The sequence below is a fragment of the Chiloscyllium punctatum genome, chromosome 8 (assembly GCF_047496795.1).
Source record: "Chiloscyllium punctatum isolate Juve2018m chromosome 8, sChiPun1.3, whole genome shotgun sequence".
Classification (NCBI taxonomy): domain Eukaryota; kingdom Metazoa; phylum Chordata; class Chondrichthyes; order Orectolobiformes; family Hemiscylliidae; genus Chiloscyllium; species Chiloscyllium punctatum.
The window spans coordinates 127,993,448-128,013,655 of NC_092746.1; the positions used below are offsets into that span (position 1 = coordinate 127,993,448).

At 45.2% G+C, this 20,208-nt stretch overlaps 2 protein-coding genes across 3 annotated transcripts in view; one reads left to right on the forward strand and one right to left on the reverse strand.

Annotated features, from left to right (window-relative positions):
* Positions 1-13,523, forward strand: part of LOC140480893 (diacylglycerol O-acyltransferase 1-like) — a 129,660-nt gene extending 116,137 nt beyond the window's left edge. For both annotated transcript variants that reach the window (XM_072576457.1, XM_072576458.1), the window contains exons 13-17: positions 17-129; positions 4,493-4,558; positions 6,920-7,007; positions 8,582-8,644; positions 10,178-13,523. In XM_072576457.1, coding sequence (XP_072432558.1) covers positions 17-129; positions 4,493-4,558; positions 6,920-7,007; positions 8,582-8,644; positions 10,178-10,324 — 477 coding nt within the window. In that variant the 3' untranslated portion in view covers positions 10,325-13,523. The remainder of the gene's footprint in view (positions 1-16; positions 130-4,492; positions 4,559-6,919; positions 7,008-8,581; positions 8,645-10,177) is intronic.
* Positions 13,524-15,451: 1,928 nt separating this feature from the next.
* Positions 15,452-20,208, reverse strand: part of cfap20 (cilia and flagella associated protein 20) — a 30,793-nt gene continuing 26,036 nt past the window's right edge. Inside the window, exons 6-7 of the mRNA XM_072576459.1 lie at positions 18,396-18,506; positions 15,452-15,605 (exon numbers count right to left, since the gene is read on the reverse strand). Of these exons, the coding sequence (XP_072432560.1) occupies positions 15,603-15,605; positions 18,396-18,506 (114 nt within the window). The 3' untranslated portion in view covers positions 15,452-15,602. The remainder of the gene's footprint in view (positions 15,606-18,395; positions 18,507-20,208) is intronic.

Here is a 20,208-nt window from a genome sequence, read left to right on the forward strand (position 1 = left end):
TGCCCTTTTTTTTCAGGTTCCCAACCACCTAATCTGGCTCATCTTTTTCTACTGGTTTTTTCACTCCTCTATGAACGTTTTGGCTGAAATAATGAAGTTTGGAGATCGGGAGTTCTACAGGGACTGGTGGTAAGAACTAGCCTCTGGAGTAATGAGGGAATGCACTCTGTATCCATCCTGGACAATCCTTCCCTCGACATTTCAGTTGGGAATATTTGGTTTCAAGTTTGAGAAGCAGACTGTCCCAAGTAGATGCATCAACATAGAACATGACAGTGCAGTACAGGCCCTTCGGCCCTCAATGTTGCGCCAACCTGTGGAACCAATCTGAAGCCCATCTAATCGACACGGTTCCTTTATCTGAAAGCGAGTGCTTCCAAATGAACCTGTTGGACTATAACCTGGTGTTGTGTGATTTAACTTTGTCCACCCCAGTCCAACACCGGCTTCTCCATATCATCCATATGTTTATGCCATGACCATTCAAATGTCCTTAAAGTTGGCAAGTCTACTACAATTGCAAGCAGGGTGTTCCACACCCCTACTACCGAGTAAAGAGACTACCTCTGACACCTGTCCAATATCTATCATCCCTCAATTTGAAGCTATGCCCCTCGTGCTAGCCATCACCATCCGAGGAAAAAGGCTCTCCCTATCCACCCGATCTAACCCTCTGATTATCATTTATGTCTCTATTAAATCACCTCTCAACCTTCTTCTCTCTAATGAAAGCACCCTCAAGGCCCTCAGCCTTTCCTCATAAGACCTCTCCTACACACCAGGCCATATCTCTCCTGAACCCTTTCCAAAGCTTCCACATCCTTCCTGTGATCTGGTGACCAGAACTACACGCAATACTCCAATTATATGGCCGCACCAGCATTTTGTACAGCTGCAACATGACCTCATGGTTCTGAAACGCAATCCCTCTATCAATAAAAGTTAACACCGTGTACCTTTGTAACAACACTATCAACCTGGGTGGCAACTTTCAGGATCTATGTACATGAACTCAGAGATCTCTCTGCTCATCGACACTACCAAGAACCTAACCATTGGCCCAGTACTCTGTATTCCTGTTGCTCCTTCCAAAGTGAATGACCCCTCAAAAACAAGCTTCCTTTTCCTTCATTCAGGGTTTGTGGGCTTCACTGGCTGGGCCAGTATTAATCGCTCATCCTTAAATGTCCTAGTAAAATCTCCTTAAATTGTTAAATTTTTGATTTGCCTCCCAGTCACTTCCATCCAGTGTTGTGGTCTGTTGAAACTAAAATAACTAGAGATTCCAAATTGCAGTCCTTACCTGGTCCGGCCTAGACATGACTCCAGGCCCACACCAATGTGGTTGACTCTTAAACGCCTTCTGGGCAAATGGGATGGGTTATTAATGCTGGGCCTGGCCAGTGATGTCGACACCCATGAGTGAAATAAAAAGAAGTCAGGTACAGCTCACTAAAATGGGACATCCTTCATAAGTACAATGTGTAGGAGGGTGTTTATAAAGAAAACTAGGAAGAAAAAGAGGGGCCAGGATCAAGGTAATTCCCAGGCCTTTCTGTAAGTACATTACCAGGGACCTGTTAGAGACCAAAGGGACAACTTGTGCATGGAACGAGTAAATGTCAGAGGAGAAAGACATTGTAGCTGGGGCCATCGGTAGGACAGCTGAGGTTCTCGATCACATTATAGGATTAACGAGGAGGTGGTATGAGATATTTTATTGGACATAATGGTACATAAATCCCCAGGGCCTGAGGTGACTTATCCCAGGCTCCTATGGGTGGCGGGGGAATAGATTGCAGTGGCCGTGATGGACAGTGGTTAGCACTGCTGCCTCACAGCGCCAGAGACCCGGGTTCAGTTCCCGCCTCAGGCGACCGACTGTGTGGAGTTTGCACGTTCTCCCCGTGTCTGCGTGGGTTTCCTCCGGGTGCTCCGGTTTCCTCCCACAGTCCAAAGATGTGCAGGTCAGGTGAATTGGCCGTGCTAAATTGCCCGTAGTGTTAGGTAATGGGTAAATGTAGGGGTATGGGTGGGTTGCACTTTGGCAGGTCGGTGTGGATTTGTTGGGCCGAAGGGCCTGTTTCCACACTGTAATGTAATCTAATATTTAATCCCTCACTGATCGCATGTGCAGTGTCTGATAACTGGAGGATAATTAATGTGATTCCCTTTGTACAAGAAGGACAGTAGGGATAGGCCAGTAATTAGAGCAGGTAGTCTGACAGCAGGGGAAGGGAAATTATTGTGCAAATCTCTGAAGTCAGGATTAATCAATGCTTGGAAAGGCAGGAATTGATCCGGGATCGTCAGCATGGATTTGTCAGGGGGAGATCCTGTCTGACTAATTGAGTTTTTTGAAAAGTGACAAATATTTTTGAGGGTTGATGTGGTTTACATGGACTTCATTAAGGCCTCTGTCAAGGTCCCACATAGAAAGCTGCTCTGAAAGGTAAGAGCCCAAAGGATTCGAGGCAAGTTGTCAAACTGGGCCCAAAGGTGGGGGTTTACAAATAGAAGGCAAAGGATGATGGTGGAGGGTCATTTTTGTAATTAGAGTCATGTGACCAGCAGTGTACCATCGGGACGCTGTCTTTTATAAACGTTAATGACTTGGATATGAATGTAGAAAGTATAATTAGTCAGTTTGATTAGATTAGATTACATTAGATTACTTAGTGTGGAAACAGGCCCTTCGGCCCAACATATCCACACCGACCCGCCGAAGTGCAACCCACCCGTACCCCTACATTCACCCCTTAACCTAACACTACTGGCAATTTAGCATGGCCAATTCACAGTCTTTGGACTGTGGGAGGAAACCAGAGCACCCAGAGGAAACCCACGCAGACACGGGGAGAACGTGCAAACTCCACACAGTCAGTCGCCTGAGGCAGGAATTGAACCTGGGACCCCTGGTGCTGTGAGGCAGCAGTGCTAACCACTGTGCCACCCAAATGCTGTGGTTTTGGTAGTGAGGAGGATGGTCTCTGGTTACATTCTGATATTGATCAGCTGGTAAATTGGACCGTAATGGCAGATGGTATTTAATCCCAATAAGTGTGAGGTGATGAATTTTGGGAGGTCTGATAAAGGAAGGGTATCGACAATGCATGGTAGGACCCTGCAGGGGACTGAGGGACAAAGAAACCTTTGTGTGCAAGTCCGTAGATCTTTGAAGCTGTTAGCATTGGTAGACAGGGTGGGTGAAGAAGGCACACTGGATGCTTGTCTTCATTCACTCAATTGTAGGGTAGAATATAGGAGCAAGGAAGACTTGTACCAAGTTTATAGAGCATTGGTAATGTCACTGATGGAATACTGTGTGCAGTTCCAATCGCCACACTATCGGAAGAGAAGTGATTGCACTGGAGAGGGTGCAGAGGAGATTCACCAGGATGGTACCTGGGATGGAAAGTCTCAGTAATGAGCTGAGACTGGATAGGATGGACTTGTTTTCCCTGGAGCAGGGGAGGCTGAGGGGGTGGATCCGATTCATGGGTGCAACATTGAGAGGCATGGACAGGATAGATAGTGAGAATCTTTACCCTGTGGCAGATGTGTCTAAGACCAGAGGATATTAGTTTAAGGTGAGGAGGGAGTGGTTTTTGAGGAGATCGAAGGAAAAAAACATTTTCAGCTGGAATGTGTTGCCTGAGGGTTGTTAAGGCAGACACTCTCAGCATTTAAGAAACACCTGGATGAGCATCAGGGCAACATCGGCTGTGAACCTACTGCAGGTAAACAGTGGAGTTTGGAGTTTGGGTCTGTTTCTATGCTGCATGATTCTGACTTCACCCACGTTCAATCATAATAGGGAGCTGAGTTAGCGCCTTGTGGGTACGTAATGGGCGATGTGAATTCAAGAGAATAATGTTGGGTAAATGCAGAATTTTGCCAAAAGAAAATTAATTACACCAGTGACAGATGAACAAAGGGCTTTAGTGTGGGAATGGATGATTCTTTGCAAAGTTTTCAGGGTCTATAAGGTGGCTTTCCAGACAAAAAGATCAAATGTTTGTTTCAGATATTTGTAAGGATGAGTACTATTTCAATTAGTTGAGAGCTTGTGTTTTTTTTTGTGTAGTAAATTTTAATGTTGGTTTGAAAGTACATTGAGAGTCTCTTGTGAATACACTTCTGTTCATAAGATGTATTTTCACTGTTTATATTGACAACTTATCTGTGATCTACAGAAAGGAAAATAAAACATTTGGTCCCCCAAGGCCAGATCTGACTTGCCCAGTGTTTACCGTCAGCTGGGTTCCTAAGCGGGGAGTTGACCCGATACTGGAATGGAACTGTCCCGTTGCTCACTGCTGAGCACCTCGGTTAATGCCCGAGGCATGAGTAACTTCACCCCAGCAACAGTTTCCCCTGCCCCGGGCTGGACAGTAGATTGGGTGACACTACCCTAGCCCCTCACCCCCAGAAGGTCCTGGCAGTTCCGTCGATGTTGAAGTGTGTGCGTAACAACGTGTTTGTGTCCTAGGAATTCCGAGACAGTGACATACTTCTGGAAGAACTGGAATATTCCCGTTCACAAGTGGTGCAGCAGGTGAGTCGAGTTTACTCCACCCTGAAGCTCCCTTCTGCTGACTGCGTTTCACCGGAGTCATGGGAATGAGTTAAAGGTGAAGGTTTGTGTGGCATTCATTTCTGACCTAGCATCACCTTTAATGTAGTGATGGGGCAAGTCCTGTGATGATTGACCGAGCCGTAGGGAAAAGAGCACCAGGAGTAAGGAGGCAAAACATTTATATAGAGATTACAGCTCAGAAACTGGCCCCTTGGCCATCTGCTCTGTTCCAGTACTTATGTCTTTCCGCCACACTTTATGGAATGCTATTAAAGCTTCCTCCTTTTGCTTTCTCTGTGTTGTATTGAGCTAGCTTCCTTTAAGGCCATACCCAATGGTGAGACTCAAAGGAGACAGAGAGGTTCAGTGCTTTCTAACGGGATTTACAAAAAGGTAGGCCTAACTCGGCTGAAAACATTTGGGATTGAAGGTAAATGAAGGTTGGAGATGGGGAACGGAGAGTTTGGTGGAAGGGAATTGTTTAGATTTCCATTCATTAATCAATGATTCAGCACAGACAGGGCTGGATATCTGAGCAGTATTTTCCTGTAATTGGGAGTTATATCGCCGTGATTGTGCGGAGTTGTAAAGTCAGGATAGTAAATACCTATGACACCCCCACCCCACCCAAACCCTCAGGCTGGTCCTCCAAAACCATTCTGAATGTTCAAACCCACTTTGTATCCCCCGTTCTGTAATATATCACAACATTACAGCCTTTCATTGTCAAGATAGCGGGATAACATTTTCATTCTTTCACCACATGTGGACAGCGCTGATGAGGTCAGCGGTTTGTCCCCATCCCGTAGTTGCCCTGGAGCTGATGGTATAGGGGCACCCTCTGTGATGTTAGAGAGCTCCTCCTGCTGGAGACTATATTCAGTGCAGTCACAAAACAAAGCAGCAATGTTTATAGTGTACACACTGCCTTTGCTCGGCGGCTGATTCTAACTGGAGGTGCCCCTCATCCTGACTTATATCAGGACACCACTTCTCCTTTGCTCCTTAAAATGTCTAGTCTGTCGTCTTATGGGAATGCAGCTGCCTCTGTTTATTGTTTTTTTATCTTTTATTTATGCTGTTGCATTAATTTACATTGTTATATTGCCTATTATCTGTTGAGTTCTACTACGACCGCCACCAATGTTCTCTGTACCTTCATTGCTTGTTTATATAGTGGAAAACAAGCTGTGTACATATCTACAGATATTCTTAAAATTACATAGCAGCGATGTTCTAATGTTTTCTTCTGCAGTTAAAGAACACAGCGGAGGCCCCTATCTTTATGCCTGGATACCTTGAGATGTTCTTGTTAGATTTGAGGTGTTTTGGAATAAGGCCACTAACGAATTTGAAGACACAGACAACTGTTTAATTTGGAGGCAATTGATGGCCTGTTGTAGGTCAGCAAGGTTGGGGGCTAGAGGTGCCTGGGACTTTAGTTTAATGTGTGGCATGTGGCTGACACTGTGTAGACCAGCGTGTAGTGTCTGTTCCTAATTGCCATTAAGGCGGTGAACTCTCATTTTAGACCACTACATTCCCTGGGGTAGATGGACATTCACAGAGCTGTTAGGGAAGCACTTCCAAGATATTGATCCAGCAACACCTAAGGAACAGCAGTGATATATGCAACATAGAACAATACAGCACAGTACAGGCCCTTCGGCCCTCGATGTTGTGCCAACCTGTGAAACCAATCTAACCTACACGATTCCATTATCATCCATATGTTTATCCAATGACCATTTAAATGCCCTTAAAGTTGGTGAGTCTCTTACTGTTGAAAATGTGTTGCTGGAAAAGTGCAGCAGGTCAGTCAGCGTCCAAGGAGCAGGAGAATCGACGTTTCGGGCAGTTTCCTGAAGAAGGGTTCATGCCCGAAACGTCGATTCTCCTGCTCCTTGGATGCTGCCTGACCTGCTGCGCTTTTCCAGCAACACATTTTCAGCTCTGATCTCCAGCATCTGCTCTCCTCACTTTCTCCTTGAGGCTCTTACTGTTCCAGGCGGTGTGTTCCATGCCCCTACTGCTCTGATTAACGAACCTACCTCTGTCATCTATCACCCCTCAATTAAAACTGTTACCATCTCAGGATGATGTCTCTTTCGGAAGTGGACTTTGTAACTGCAATGCCTGTGTGTATCTGCTGCCCTTGTCCTTCCCACTGGTACAGCACCGTGGGGTCAGCACAGTTCACAAGTTAAAGGAGAGATCGGAACAGGCCAATTTGGGTGTGATGAACCGAGAGGTCATGGGAGTGGAGGGGGCACTTTAATATTTGGTTGGTTGGGTGGATGGTGGGCGAATCTGCAGTAAATCAGTGTGTTTTATTTGCAGGCACTTCTACAAACCCATGCTGAAGATGGGGGTGAACAAGAGGATGGCACAGACCGCAGTCTTCCTGGCATCTGCTTTCTTTCACGAGGTCTGGATGTTTTGTTTTTGGGGAGCTTTTGTTTTTGCTGCTGAGTGTTTAAATGTTACCTTCCCAGCCTGTGCTATCCCTTCCCTCGAAAGCTCCTTAGCTGGTGAGGATAGTTCCCTGATGCCGCCCCCCACAATTCCCCTGGTTCCTGCCCTCCCCATCTGTTGCATTGGAGTTTATTGCTGGTTTTGCAGTTCCTGCCATCCTTTGTCAGCAATAATCATTGTTTCCACCATGGTCTCCTCCCAGTGCAAGCATCATAGGATGCAAGTAACACTTGGCTTGACCAATGTTTGTTGCTGATCCCTAACTGGCCATAAGGTGGTGCTGGTCAGCCACCGCCGCGATCAGGCGTATTTACTGACACATTCCCCCAACGCATTTGCTCAGGAAAAGGACTGCACATCCTGGAGAACATCACGGTGAACGTATCACCTCCAAATGCTGCACGTCTCAACCCAAGATAACATCATCTTGGTCAGCAGCTGCAAGATGTTTCCAGCTGAAGTCCTTTGGTGGAGCAAAGAAAAATCTGCCATTCTACACACTCTCTGGCATGTCCAAAATTACTTCACAGCCACCGAAGTGTTTCTTGAAATGTGTTCAGATGCGCTGTGGGGAAACATGGCAGCCAGCTTGCTCAGAGCAAGTTCCAACTAACAGGTGAATTGGTCAATTTGTGGAAGAACCAAAATGGCTGAAAATACTCAGCAGCTGTGGCCACAGATTCAGGGTGGGGATCAGTGTTAACATGTTCTGTATTTTTCCTGATTTGTGTTTGTGTAGTCTATTTGAGATGTTAGTCGATGAAGAAATGCTGCCTCTCAGTGCCAGGTGGTTTGATTCCACTCTCTGGTGACTGTGTGGAGTTTTCTCATTCTCCCACTGTCTGCGTGGGTTTCCTCCTGCAGTCTGGAGCTGTGTAGGTTGGGTGGATTGGCCAGGCTAAATTGTCCATGGTGTCCAGGGATGTGTAGCCGTGGGAAATGCAGGATGGGGTTGGGGGGTGGGGTGGGATACTCTTTGCTGTGTCTGTGTGAACTCAGTGGGCTGAATGAATCTCTACAGCGTGGAAATTAGTCAATGAAATATATTCAGGGCACTGAGAGAAAGCTCCTGCTTTTCAGAATAGCATTGAGAGATTTTGCATCCGTTTTAGAGATCAGACCCCCCACCCCACCCCAATCTGGTTTCCCATCTTATCCAACGGAACGCACCAGCAGCAATAGTGCGTCACTCTCATTGGTCGGCCCGTCTGGTTCTCAAGCTTCTCGAATGGAGCTTGAGGCCACCATCATCTTGACACACAATGTCAATAAATTATCAGAAACTGTAACAGAAACTGAAACTGTTGGAGAAACTCAGCAGGTCTGTCAGCATCTGTGGAGAGAAAGCAGAGTTAACATTTTGAGGTCCAGTGACCTTTCTTCAGAAGGATGCTGCCTGACCTGCCGAGGTTCTCCAACAATTGCTATTTTTCCGATTCCCAGCATCTGCAGTTCTTTGTCTTAATGCTGAAATGGCGTTGTATGAATCTGTAACTCGAATCCTCAAAGATTGTCTTGTTTCTCCAGTATCTGGTCAGTGTTCCTCTGAAGATGTTCCGTCTGTGGGCATTCATGGGGATGATGGCTCAGGTGAGTACTTCCACGTGAACAAAACTCTGATTCGGGGAGGTGGATTCTGCAAAAGCAGAGGCTGACATCCACTTGTCCATCCTGTGGTGCTGAGCGTGATGGAGAGCGTTGTATGGGAACAGGTCAGCATGATTCAGTACAGGTCATTCTGGTACAATGCGCATCTCCTCAACGTGAATTGGCTATAATGCAATTGACAAATTGTGGACATTGTTTGGATAAGGCAAACTGTCAACTGAATGGGTATAGGGATTTTCTGTAGAGGTCTCTTACAGTGTGATTTCTCCACAGCAGTCTGATTTTTCTATAGTGCGAGTTTGCAGAGGTATGCAACTGTCTCGTTCTACCAGAAGGAACTATAATGTTCGTCGAATGATTAAAGCATTTACCCTCTTGGGTTGGTTGACACGCGATATGTGATTTCCTTAACCTTGGATGAACCCAAAAGCCTGAATGTGACAATCAAACAGGACAGAGGGGTGCTAACTTATCGATTCTTCCCCCTTTTCCCCTCCCAGTACCATCCTCATGGTTGCAAAAGCTACTGCATCTCACACGTTTTTAATGTGTGGTAATCGCAGCTGATCTATGATCATTTCAACAGTAGACTCAGAGTGCCCTTCCCACCAGACCCGTCTAAAGAACAGATTTTAGCTAAACGCAGATTGTTCAGGATGTTCAACTTTATCCATGATGACAGAATTGAAAATCCCATGACACCAGATTATAGTCCAACAGGTTTATTTGCAAGTACAAGGAGCACACTCCCTTCATCAGGTAGCTGCTGGAACAGGATACATAGGACACAGAATTTATAGTAAAAGGTCAAAGTATCGTACAGCTGATGTGATGTATTGAACAAACCTAGATCGCTGTTAAGTCTTTAATCATTTAGAATGGGGATGCAGGTTTGATTGATTAATATGTAAACCCCTGAATTTCTTTCAAGTTACTACCCTGAGGTAAGTTCAGGCTTTCAGTATATTTAAACAAAATGTGATAGCTCAGACACTGCATTAAAGGTGTGAGGTAAGACTCTGTCTCTGTCCTATCCTAGAGTCAGACTAGTTTTATTTCCAAAGTAAGCATTCATAAAATATCACATTGACTGCCTACGGATTGTGTGCTTTTTGAACAAAGTAGAATGTATCTGCAGTTACAAATCTGCAAATGCAAATTCACCCCATAGACTTATAGGTGTGGGTGAGAGAGAGACAGGGAGAGAGAGAGTGTGTGTGTGTGTGTGTGTGTGTGTGGAGAGGTAATTTTGTCTACCTGATCAATGTAAGGTCTGAACTCCTAGCTCCTCCAGCTTTGAGGAGGGAGTGTGGGCTGAGAAGTGTGCAGTTTTTCTGACACTAATCCCCTCGACATGTTTTTGGCTAGCACGGGTTTGATGGACTGAAGGGCCTTTTCAGTGCAGTGGGTTTCTGTGACTCAACGCACATTGTGGGATGATGAGGAAGGGAGAAGACAGACTGTGATGTACAGGGGTGGAAAAGAAATTGAATTACTTGTCTCTTTAATTTCCAGGTTCCACTGGCTTGGTTAGTTGGGAAGTTTCTGAGTGGGAATTATGGAAACGCAGCAGTGTGGTTGTCCCTGATCATCGGTCAGCCAATTGCAGTGCTGATGTATGTCCATGATTATTACATCCTGAACTATGAGGGATCGCAGTGATCACAGGAAACCTGCAAAAACTACACGGTCTGGAACGTGAGCAAGGACACTCATCTACTTTCATAATCGGTGGAAATTTCTTGGAGAGGATTTTCTTTTGTTTTAAAGGGTTAAATGCCTTAAATTGTTTGTGGAACACACGGGACACCATCCTGTGTGAATTATACTTTTTGCAACCACAGAGCAGTGGGGAAAATGGTAATGCAGTCACTGAATATTACAAATTGGGCCCAGAGGACTGAAGCTGGTGACTGGCTGGTCAGGGGTTTGGGGAATGAGGGTAAGGTGGAAATCGGGTTTTCAGTCGGCAAGATCGCGGTGATGTGGGATGTAAAATGTGTGACCCAGAAGACGTGTTAGTGTAACCACCCATTGTAAAAGAGGGAGAGGTGGTTGGATTTTGTCTGCATGATCCCCAACAAACCGGGGGGAGGGGTGGGAGGGGGCAGTGGGATTGAATGAGAAAATGTCATGTTTTAATTGAGCCTGGTGAAAATAATTCATTCACCATCTCTCTCCTCATCCAGGATCGGGGGATTGAAGCAGGTAATAGGGTGTTCTTTTCTCCTCTAACTTCATTTGAAATGTCTGAAGTATTAACATTGAAGGTCAGCTGGGTGGTACCACATGGAGGACACTTATTTTTTTCATCTCTGTTGTTTGTTTGTTTGCTGGTAGGTTTCTTTTTTGCATCTCGCATTTCCTCCAGCCAGCAAGGAACATTCCTGGTCACAGGTTGGAGTTGTGATAGCTGTGTTTAGGAATGTGCTGTGTGTGTTGTGAATGAGCCCAGTGTAGGATTTCTCCATTTTGCTGAGTACATGTAGCCCTCGGGTTGAATAAGCCTCCAGGAGTCAAACATCATCTCCAAATAATTTGTCGATTACCTGCTGAGTCAATGGAAGGGGGGGTAAGGCTATAAGATGGAGTAAAAGCCATGTTTTCATCCTCTGAGAGTGTCTCCCTTGTGCCCTGGTTTCCTGAAGCCTGCTCATCTGTGACAAGGTTAAAGTCTCCGATACAGCGGGTGAGGCGATGGAATGATTTGCCTGTATGAGGGAATCTCTCAGGAGGAAGTCCTGCCCAGCAGCTTTTCATCCTGTCAGAAACATTGACTTTTGCTGATATATTCTAACAAAACGTTGGGTGAGTGAGTGCCTTAAACAACAAAATACTCCTTCACTGTGTACTCCATCTGTTCCTCCTTTAGGAACTGTGCTCAGGTTTCACAACCCCCATTATGTGCTGGTTTCACTAAGTCCAGTCAACAACCAAGTGTTATGGATGTTTCTCACTATAAACACTGATCGTAGGAAAACTTAATACTTTTCAAAAAACTGGAGCTAAAACCAGTCTGAACCAGAGACAATCTTCCCCAGAAAAGTGTCTGTTTTTCACTAAGTGCCTGACTGATTTTGAAACCTCTGATTGTAAGTTTGTTTGCTGATTCTTACAGCAACAAAACTGCATCAACAATATGAAAGATAATACTCCAGAAATTGCAGAGTCAAAATTTAACATTCCTGTCCCACTAGAGGAGCACATCAGCAACTGAAATCTGGATTGATTTGTATAGACGAGAGGGGCTTATTTTACTACAGGCGAGCGACAAGTAGAGGAGGGGAGTGGTGTGTGGATAGATACTTCTACTAATAGGATCTGTGCTGAGATAGTTGTTTCCTGTTGTGGCTCTGTCTCGTCACCATTGCTGACCACAGTTCATGAGTACACTGCACTGGCGAAATATATATTGAATAGGAGGAAGCATTAAAGAAGCAACTTGGGCTGTGAAATATTCTAATGTTTTGTTTCTGTTAAGTGGGTCTGGGTTTCTTTTTACAGAGGGATTGGAGGAAAGGAGAGCAAGAAAATCTGCTACAGCCTAACCATGACCTGATGAGAACACCCTGCCTCATCAAATTCTTCCCTCACGCCAGTTTCCATGATATACCTTGCCCTCCCCTCCTTGTGGCTCTTATTCAATACCCACATCATGGCCCCTGGAAATGAGGGAGGCAGATTATTGGAAAATCAAATGGTGGCAATGATTTTCTGCTTCAGCAATCTCTAACTGGTCTGTACAGTGAATCCTGACTGGAGCGCAGGGCAGAATCTGATTTTATTTGGGGGGGGGGGGAAGATCCGGACAATACGATTGTGTTGTCCTATTTGCGCTCATTTTTGACTTTTGTATAGCTTTTGTTTTATTTTTATAAGAAAACTGCCGTCCTCTGCAGAGATCTTATTTTTGTAAATACACTGCTCCCATCTGGGGGTGATCTGAGGCAAGACTGTGATGCTCCCATCTGGTTCATTGTATTGCAGAGATTTATTTTCACTACTTCCATTCCCTTTTGTCCTGTGAATAGGACTAACCAGAATGTGGAACTCCTGACCTCCTACTGTAATAGGACCCTGTGGTTAGACAAGTGCCCTGTTTGGAAAAGGGTCACATAGGTGTAGAGGACCATATGCTGCTCTCTGTCTCTAGAGAGACGTGGGGAGGTTGAAACGGCAGGACCTTAATGGTGACCTCACCCAGTTCAGGAGTAGTTTAATACATTGTAGATTATGCAACCCCAGTTTCTCTCCTTATTGAATGACGTCCGAGTTCTGCTGACTAGAGCCTAATTAGTATTGAATACTGTGTGAATGCTAACCATGTAACTTCATTTTAGTTTCTTAACCCTCTCAATCAAGGTGGCCAGCTTTCTCTATTATAGAACAAAGCTGCAGAATTTGTTTACCAAACTCTACACTACGTAGTGATTTTACAATCTGCCCTTTTGTCATAAGGGGGAAGGAATTACTGCATTATCCAAGAAAAGTCATGTCCCAGTCTTGCTCCCATCTATTATACTGCTCAGTTGTAACCTGGAATCAGTAGTTCACCCAGTGCCCTCTTGCTGTCGTCCTGGTTTCAATGAGTTACAGATACAACAAACGCACCAGCAATGTTCTTCCAAACATGTGTTTTTAATGCTGTTTTATGTATATAGAATTAATTTCTGATATTGTAATGATTTCCTCTACGTGTGCCATGTCTTTTAGGGAGTATCTTGGAAATTGAACAAGTAAATAGAGATCATGGATTAAAAAAGGGAAGCCAGGACACAAGGTCTGGCCAGCCTGCAAGTGGGGATCTTTTTATGTAGCACTTGCAATAGCTATGATTTTTAATAAAAACAATTTTAAACGACTTCAAGGTGCTCTTCATGAATTAATTGCGTGTAATTCAAGGTGTTTCATTGGGCCACACAAATACCATTGGCAAACATTATCCTACACACACATCCATGAATGAAATAGAGCAATTCAATCAGCTCAGTGTAAATGTAGCGGTGAGAAGCTGGAAAATGGGTTCTTAACTGTTCCCTGCCAGAAGTCTACGTCATTGTTCAGGGGCTCCTGCAGTTCCATGTGCTAGAAAATCAACTTTATTGGAAACCTTGTGAATGACTAACTGCAGATGCTGGAAATTTAAAACAAAAATAGGAATTACTGGAGAAACTCAGCAGGTCTGGCAGTACCTGTGGCAAGATAAAGCAGAGTTGGCATTTTGGGATCTGTGACCTGTTCTTCAGAACATTCATTTGGATCGGAAACATTTCCTCAGCTGGTCTGGCAGCAGGTGTACAGAGAAAGCAGAGTTTTTGTTTCAGTTTACGATCTCCGTTTGATGCGGAGATATCAGAACTAGCCTGCATGCTCTCAGCGACTCTGATCAAATCAGCATCTGTGGTATTGTTGAAAATTCACAAAAAAGGGCTTGCATCTAGCACTGCTAGTCTTGAGTGATGCACAGTCTATGTCAGACCACCCTGGAAGGGGGAAGGTCTCTCTGTCCAGCTTGCTGTCTCACTGTTACTTTACAGTAAACTCCTTGAGTGCTTTTCTCCACTAACAGGATGTTGCTCTCAAACCAAAAAGATTTTTTTGCCTACCACACAGCAGGCTAAATGTGATGAGCTTCAGTGCCGGAGTGACACCAGGTATGGAGGCCCAATCACTCATGGACCTATCAAACAACATGTCCTCTTGACCATTTGCAGCTGACCACTCATCCTCTTCTCATTCTACACTAAATTGTGTGTGTGTGTGTTTGTCTGTCTGTTTCTTGCCCCCTACTTCTGTACCAGACCAAAAGCTTCAATTGCTAATCCTCCTGTTAGCAACATTTAAGCTCTGGCCTACCATGTGAATATAAATGTTTTATAAACTCATTCATAAATGGCATCTATTGTCCATTACTAACTGATGGTGGTGATGAGTTTTGGAAACAGCAGAAATGATATTTTTCAAGACAGAAGTCTGTTGTAAGGTATGAGAATGTAGGGTTAGCAGTAGATGGGAATGTAGAATTCTAAAAATACAGCCATGGGTTTGTTTGCCTGGACCTCACTCTAGCTGATCTGTGGATATTGATTTAGTTGGAGATTCACTCTACTCCGGTTGCCACTGAGTTAAGCCGTCCTGGATCAAGCATAGTTCAACACCAGCAAATTCCTTGGCATGACCTACTCGCAAGTTATACAAAATCTAAGCCAGCCAGACAATCACTCGGATGACTGATGGGGTGGTAACGCTGCCATCCATCGTGTTATCATGCAGCACTTAGCAACAAGCTGCTCAAGTTTCAGCAACACTTGACCAGCTCTGGGACATCTATCACAAGCCAGGATGAAGGCAGCATGAAAGTGGAATTACCACAGCCTGCAGGTTCCCCTCCAACTCATTCAACTGTTGCCCAGAATTATATCACTGGTTCTTCAATGGCACTGGCTCAAAATCCTGTAACTCCTGCCCTAACAGTACTGTGGGAGTTCATTACTCCCACATGGTGATTAAGGTCAGGGAAATGAACGTTGGCCTCAGCCCATGAAGGAATTTAAAAAATCAATGATATACGGAGGTGTTTGCACCAGTCAGCAGCAGTTCATCTTCGGCAGAGAGAGGCTGGACTGTATTCAATAGCCATCCTGTCAGCTACTACAATCTGTACAGAGTTCATACTGCCCTTGGAGTGATTACCTTCCTGCATCCCCTTCAGTGAAACACTAGGTTCATCTTCGATTAAAGAAAGTTTTAATTCCAAAAAAGATACAATATTTAAAGTAAACCAACAAGAATGTTTAAATCACCAGCTTTATATTAAATGAAAATATACAAAACATTTACTTTCCACAGAGAAACCTTATGTTGGGGGAAGGTGATGGTGCTGAAGAGACTTGGTCTTCTGAACTCCTAACAGACAGAAACATCATCCTGCTGATGATTCTCACTGTGTAGAGACAGAGAAAGATTTAGAACAGGTTAATGTTCCACATTGCTGTACTCCTTATCCAGACAATTGTTACAGTGCAAAACAGGGACATGTTCTGCACTGGTTCTTCAAATAAGCATTTCATTTAGTGCCATTCTAAAGCCTTCCCCTCACAGCCTTGCTGTCTGGCTGAGTAGTCTAACTCCCTGATCCAAACTACTGTCACATAAAAAATCGTTTCAGCTCCTTTCACTTCTGCTGTTTTTAAGAGAAGGGGATTGGTCTGTAATGTCCACCAATACATCACTTCACAAGTTGACAGATTTAAAATAAAGCTTTGTTCATCATTCCAGCCTGCCCACCAGCAGTCCCTGACAATGTGTCCAGGTAGAGATCCCGTCCACACTGACTCTGGGTGGGAAGGACTGGCAAAGTGGGAGAGAAAACAGAAGGCTGAAAGGGCACCGAAGATTCCAAAAACAAAGTGCTGGAGAAACTCAGCAGGTCTGGCAGAAACCTTGGAAAGAAAAACACAATTAATTTACATGCATTTGGAAAAGAATAGAGGGATAATCAGCATGGCTTTATGTGGGGGAGGTCTCTCAAATTTCATGGGGTTTTTTGATGAATGCGATTGAGGGTAGGGCAGGGGGTGTTGTCTGCATGGACTTTACATTTGACAAGGTCCCTCATGGTAGGCTGGTCCAGAGGATTAAGTCACATGGGATCCACTAAGTCAGCAAACTGACTTAGTCATAGGAGAGAGAGAGAGGATAGTTGTGGAGGGCTGTTCTTCTGATGGGAGGATTGCAACCAGTGGTGTTCCACAAGGACCACCATATTGTTGTCTATATATCTTTATAGATGACTTAGATGAAAATATACATGGTTTTATACATAAAATTGGGTAGAGGTGTGGATAGGAAGGAAGGTTGTCAAAGGATACAGCAAGATATAGATCAGTTGGAAAGCGATGCAGAGAAACAACAGGTCGAGTTTAATCCCGACAATGTCAAATGCAAGAGGAAAGTCTAGAGTCAATGGCGGGACCCTGAGGAGCAGTGATATACAGAGAGATGGCGGGGTGGAAGGTCAGAGCCCCCTGAAAGTGGGATGAGTTGGTAAAGACAGCATACAGCATACCTTACCCTCAACATTCAGGAATGGAGTATAAAAGCCAGCAGGTCACTTCAGATAGGCCCATTTATTAGTAATGCATGCAGTCCTGGTCCCCACACTATAGGAAGGATGTGGAAGTTTTGGAAAGGTTGCAGAAGAGGTTTAACAGGATGTTGCTGGAATTGGAGTGTATTAACTATAAGGAGAGGTTGGATTGTCTCCATCAGAGGCTGAGGGTAATTTGATCGAAGTGGAGAAGATTCTTAGAGGCAGAGAACAGACGGTCAGTCAGAACCTTTTCCCCAGGGTGGGCAATGGCCAGGTTTTTCTCTCAGACAGTGGCAGGTGCCTGCAGCAGGGGGGAGGCGGTACAAGCAGATACGAGAGCAAGAAACAGACAGATACATGTACAGGCAGGGCATAGAGGCATAGACTTCAGATTGGCATCAAGTTCAGCACACAATGAGAGAAGGGCCGAGTCCTGTGTTCTACTGTCCTACCTTCTAATATGGAGTCCAGTGACTCTTACAAAATAAACGGCTGAAGAGTCATACTGGACTCGAAACGTTCTGATTCTTATTTCAGATTTCCAGTTGCTGCAGTACAGTATTTTGCTTTTATTTGGAGATTCAGAAATACCAATGTGATTAGATATAATTAAACAAACAGATTTGAAAACATCTCCCAAGATGGAGCAGCTCACCCAGTCCTGGAGCTTGCAGCAACTGGGGAAGGCGACTGTGTGCTTTCACAGACTGGGAGAGCAAATTACTTTTTTCCCCCGACATTGCCCTAATGGTCAGCACACCCATCCACCTTCACTTATTCCCTCTTTATGTTGGTGTTTCTTGCGAATTGCAAAGTTGAGCTTGCTGAATGCAAAAAAGGCTTCACCAAAATGTGTCTCTTCAGCAATTACAGGTGGTGTCTGACCAAATGATTTGCTAAAAACTTGCTAGTTTTAAAAAGAATGGTGGTTGCAAGTAAGAACAGGGAGAAAGTGCAGTTTCTGTCTCCTGTACTGACCTCGAATTAGATTAGGTTCCCTAAAGTATGGAAACAGGGCCTTCGGTTCAACCAGTCCACACTGACCCTCTGGACAGCATCCCACCCAAACCCATTCCCCTACATTTATCCCTGACTAATGCATCTAACATTATGGGCAATTTATCATGGCCAATTCACCTAACGTGCACATCTTTGGACTGTGGGAGGAAACCGGAGCACCCGGAGGAAACCCACGCAGACACGGGGAGAATGTACAAACCCCATACAGACAGTCGCCAGAGGCTAGAATCGAACCTGGGTCCCTGGCGCTGTGAGAATTATTTCCATTACTTTAATCAGATGGATATTTTCTAAATCAGCCTATTCAGAAATGTCATGACATGCGTTTGGAGCAGGTAAGACTTGAACCCAAGCCCCTGACTCACAGGTAGGGACACTACCACTGCACCCTCCCGCCCACCCATTCACCACTATTTTATCAAAATATTAACCTGCAAAAACAATGTGCTGCTCACAACTATTTGTCACCTTGCATCATGAATGCAATGCTCTCTCTTCCCACCAGTAAGCTCCCCTCTGTGCCACAATGCACACACGCCTGACCTGCCCAATTATCACAGGGTGAACTGCTCCCTCTCCAGGTCAGGTTACCACAAGCTCCAGGCTTCACAATGGACTCACCTTGGCTTTATTCTGTACAGGTAGGTAAAGTTTGAATTCAGCTGGGAGTTCATCCTCCGAGTACAGCCGGTCCGAGAAGTAAACACGCCGAATACGACAGTTTGCGTGAATCTGAGAAATGACAAGGGCAACTTTTTCAAACTCGAGCACCAGCACTAACTCTCAGGACAACAATGTGCTCTACAAGTCAGGCAAGTGTATCAATGGACACATCTCTCAGATCCCAGCGCTGGAGCGAGACAGACACAGGGCAAGGGAGGACCTGTGCTATCAGCATAATCGAACAAAGAAAACACAGGACACAGGCCCAAAGATGTTCCCAACAGCTCCATTTAACCGAGTTGCCTGAAATAACCAGGCAGCTGCCAAACAGGCCAGTGATGTCTGACACGGAGACACAGTCAGAGCCCCAGAGAGCACTCAGCAAGATGTGAACAACAGATAATCTCCCAAGGACACCTGAACGTATTGATACAGCAGGAGGCAGCGGTGGATCAGAACAGAGCTACACAGCAACATGTTTTTTTTCCCCTTAGATTCTCTCTCTGAAGCCAGAACTGAAGATGTTCCAGGAAGAAACAGGTGAGAAAATTCATTCACTTCCTTCCTACAGAGAATGAAACACTTGGAAAAGGTGGCATCCCAGCCCTTGGTCGTAGGGTCAGACAGACAGATGGATGGACAAACTCATTAGAGGCAGGAGCATACACCCAGTACACAAAGATTACAGCTCATTTGACTGTGGTTTCATCTCCATTTTCCACCTACTCCTGATAGATTCTTGACCAATGGAGGGGAGAGCCGAAAGCTGTCAACCTCTGCCTTAAAAATATTAAGCGACCCTGGTCCTAGCAGACTAAGTGTGTTTGAACAAAGAACAATACAGCACAGGGACTGGCCCTTCGGCCCTCTAAACCTGCACTGAATCACTTTGCCCTTCCATACTGGAGCTGTCTTCACTTACAGGATCCGTATCCCTCTATTCCCTTCCTATTCGTGTCTTTTGTCCAGATGCTTCTCGAATGCTGCTCTTATGTTTGCTTCCACCCCCTCCTCTGGCAACATGTTCCAGGCACTCACTACCCTTTGTGTGAACAACCTGCCTCGTACATCTCTTTTAAACTCCTCCCTCGTACCATGAGCCTAGGAATAGACACCTCCATCCTGGGAAAAAGCCTCATATTTCCCACTCTGTCCATGCCACTCACAATCTTATAAACCTCTATCAGGTCACCACTCAACCTCCTGTGTTCCAGTGAAAACAATCCCAGTCATTCCAACCTTCCTTCATCACTAAAATCCCCTATACCTGGCCATCCCAGATGGCCTCCTTCTTTAAAAACCACAATTTCCCCTCCCACACGGTTGACGATGCCCTCCAGCACATCGCCTCCACTTCCCACACATCTGCCCTTGAACCACAGACCCCCGTCGTCCTCACCTTCCACCCCACCAACCTCCACCACCTACAAACATGCCCCAACACCAGGATATATTCCCCTCCCAACCCTTATCTGCATTACAGAGAGACCATTCCCTCAGGGACTCCCTTGTTGGGACCACACCACCCACCCACCGACCGACCCTCCACCTCCAGCCTCCTCCCTGCCACCACAAGAATCGCAAAACCAGTGCTCTCACCTCTCCCTCCCCCTCACCTCCATCCAAGGCCCCAAAGGATCGTTTCACATGCATCAGAGATTTCCCTGTACTTCCACATACCTCATCTGTTGCTCTCGATGTGATCTCCTCTACATCGGGGAGACAGGATGCCAACGTGCAGATTGTTTCAGAGAACATCTCTGGGACACAG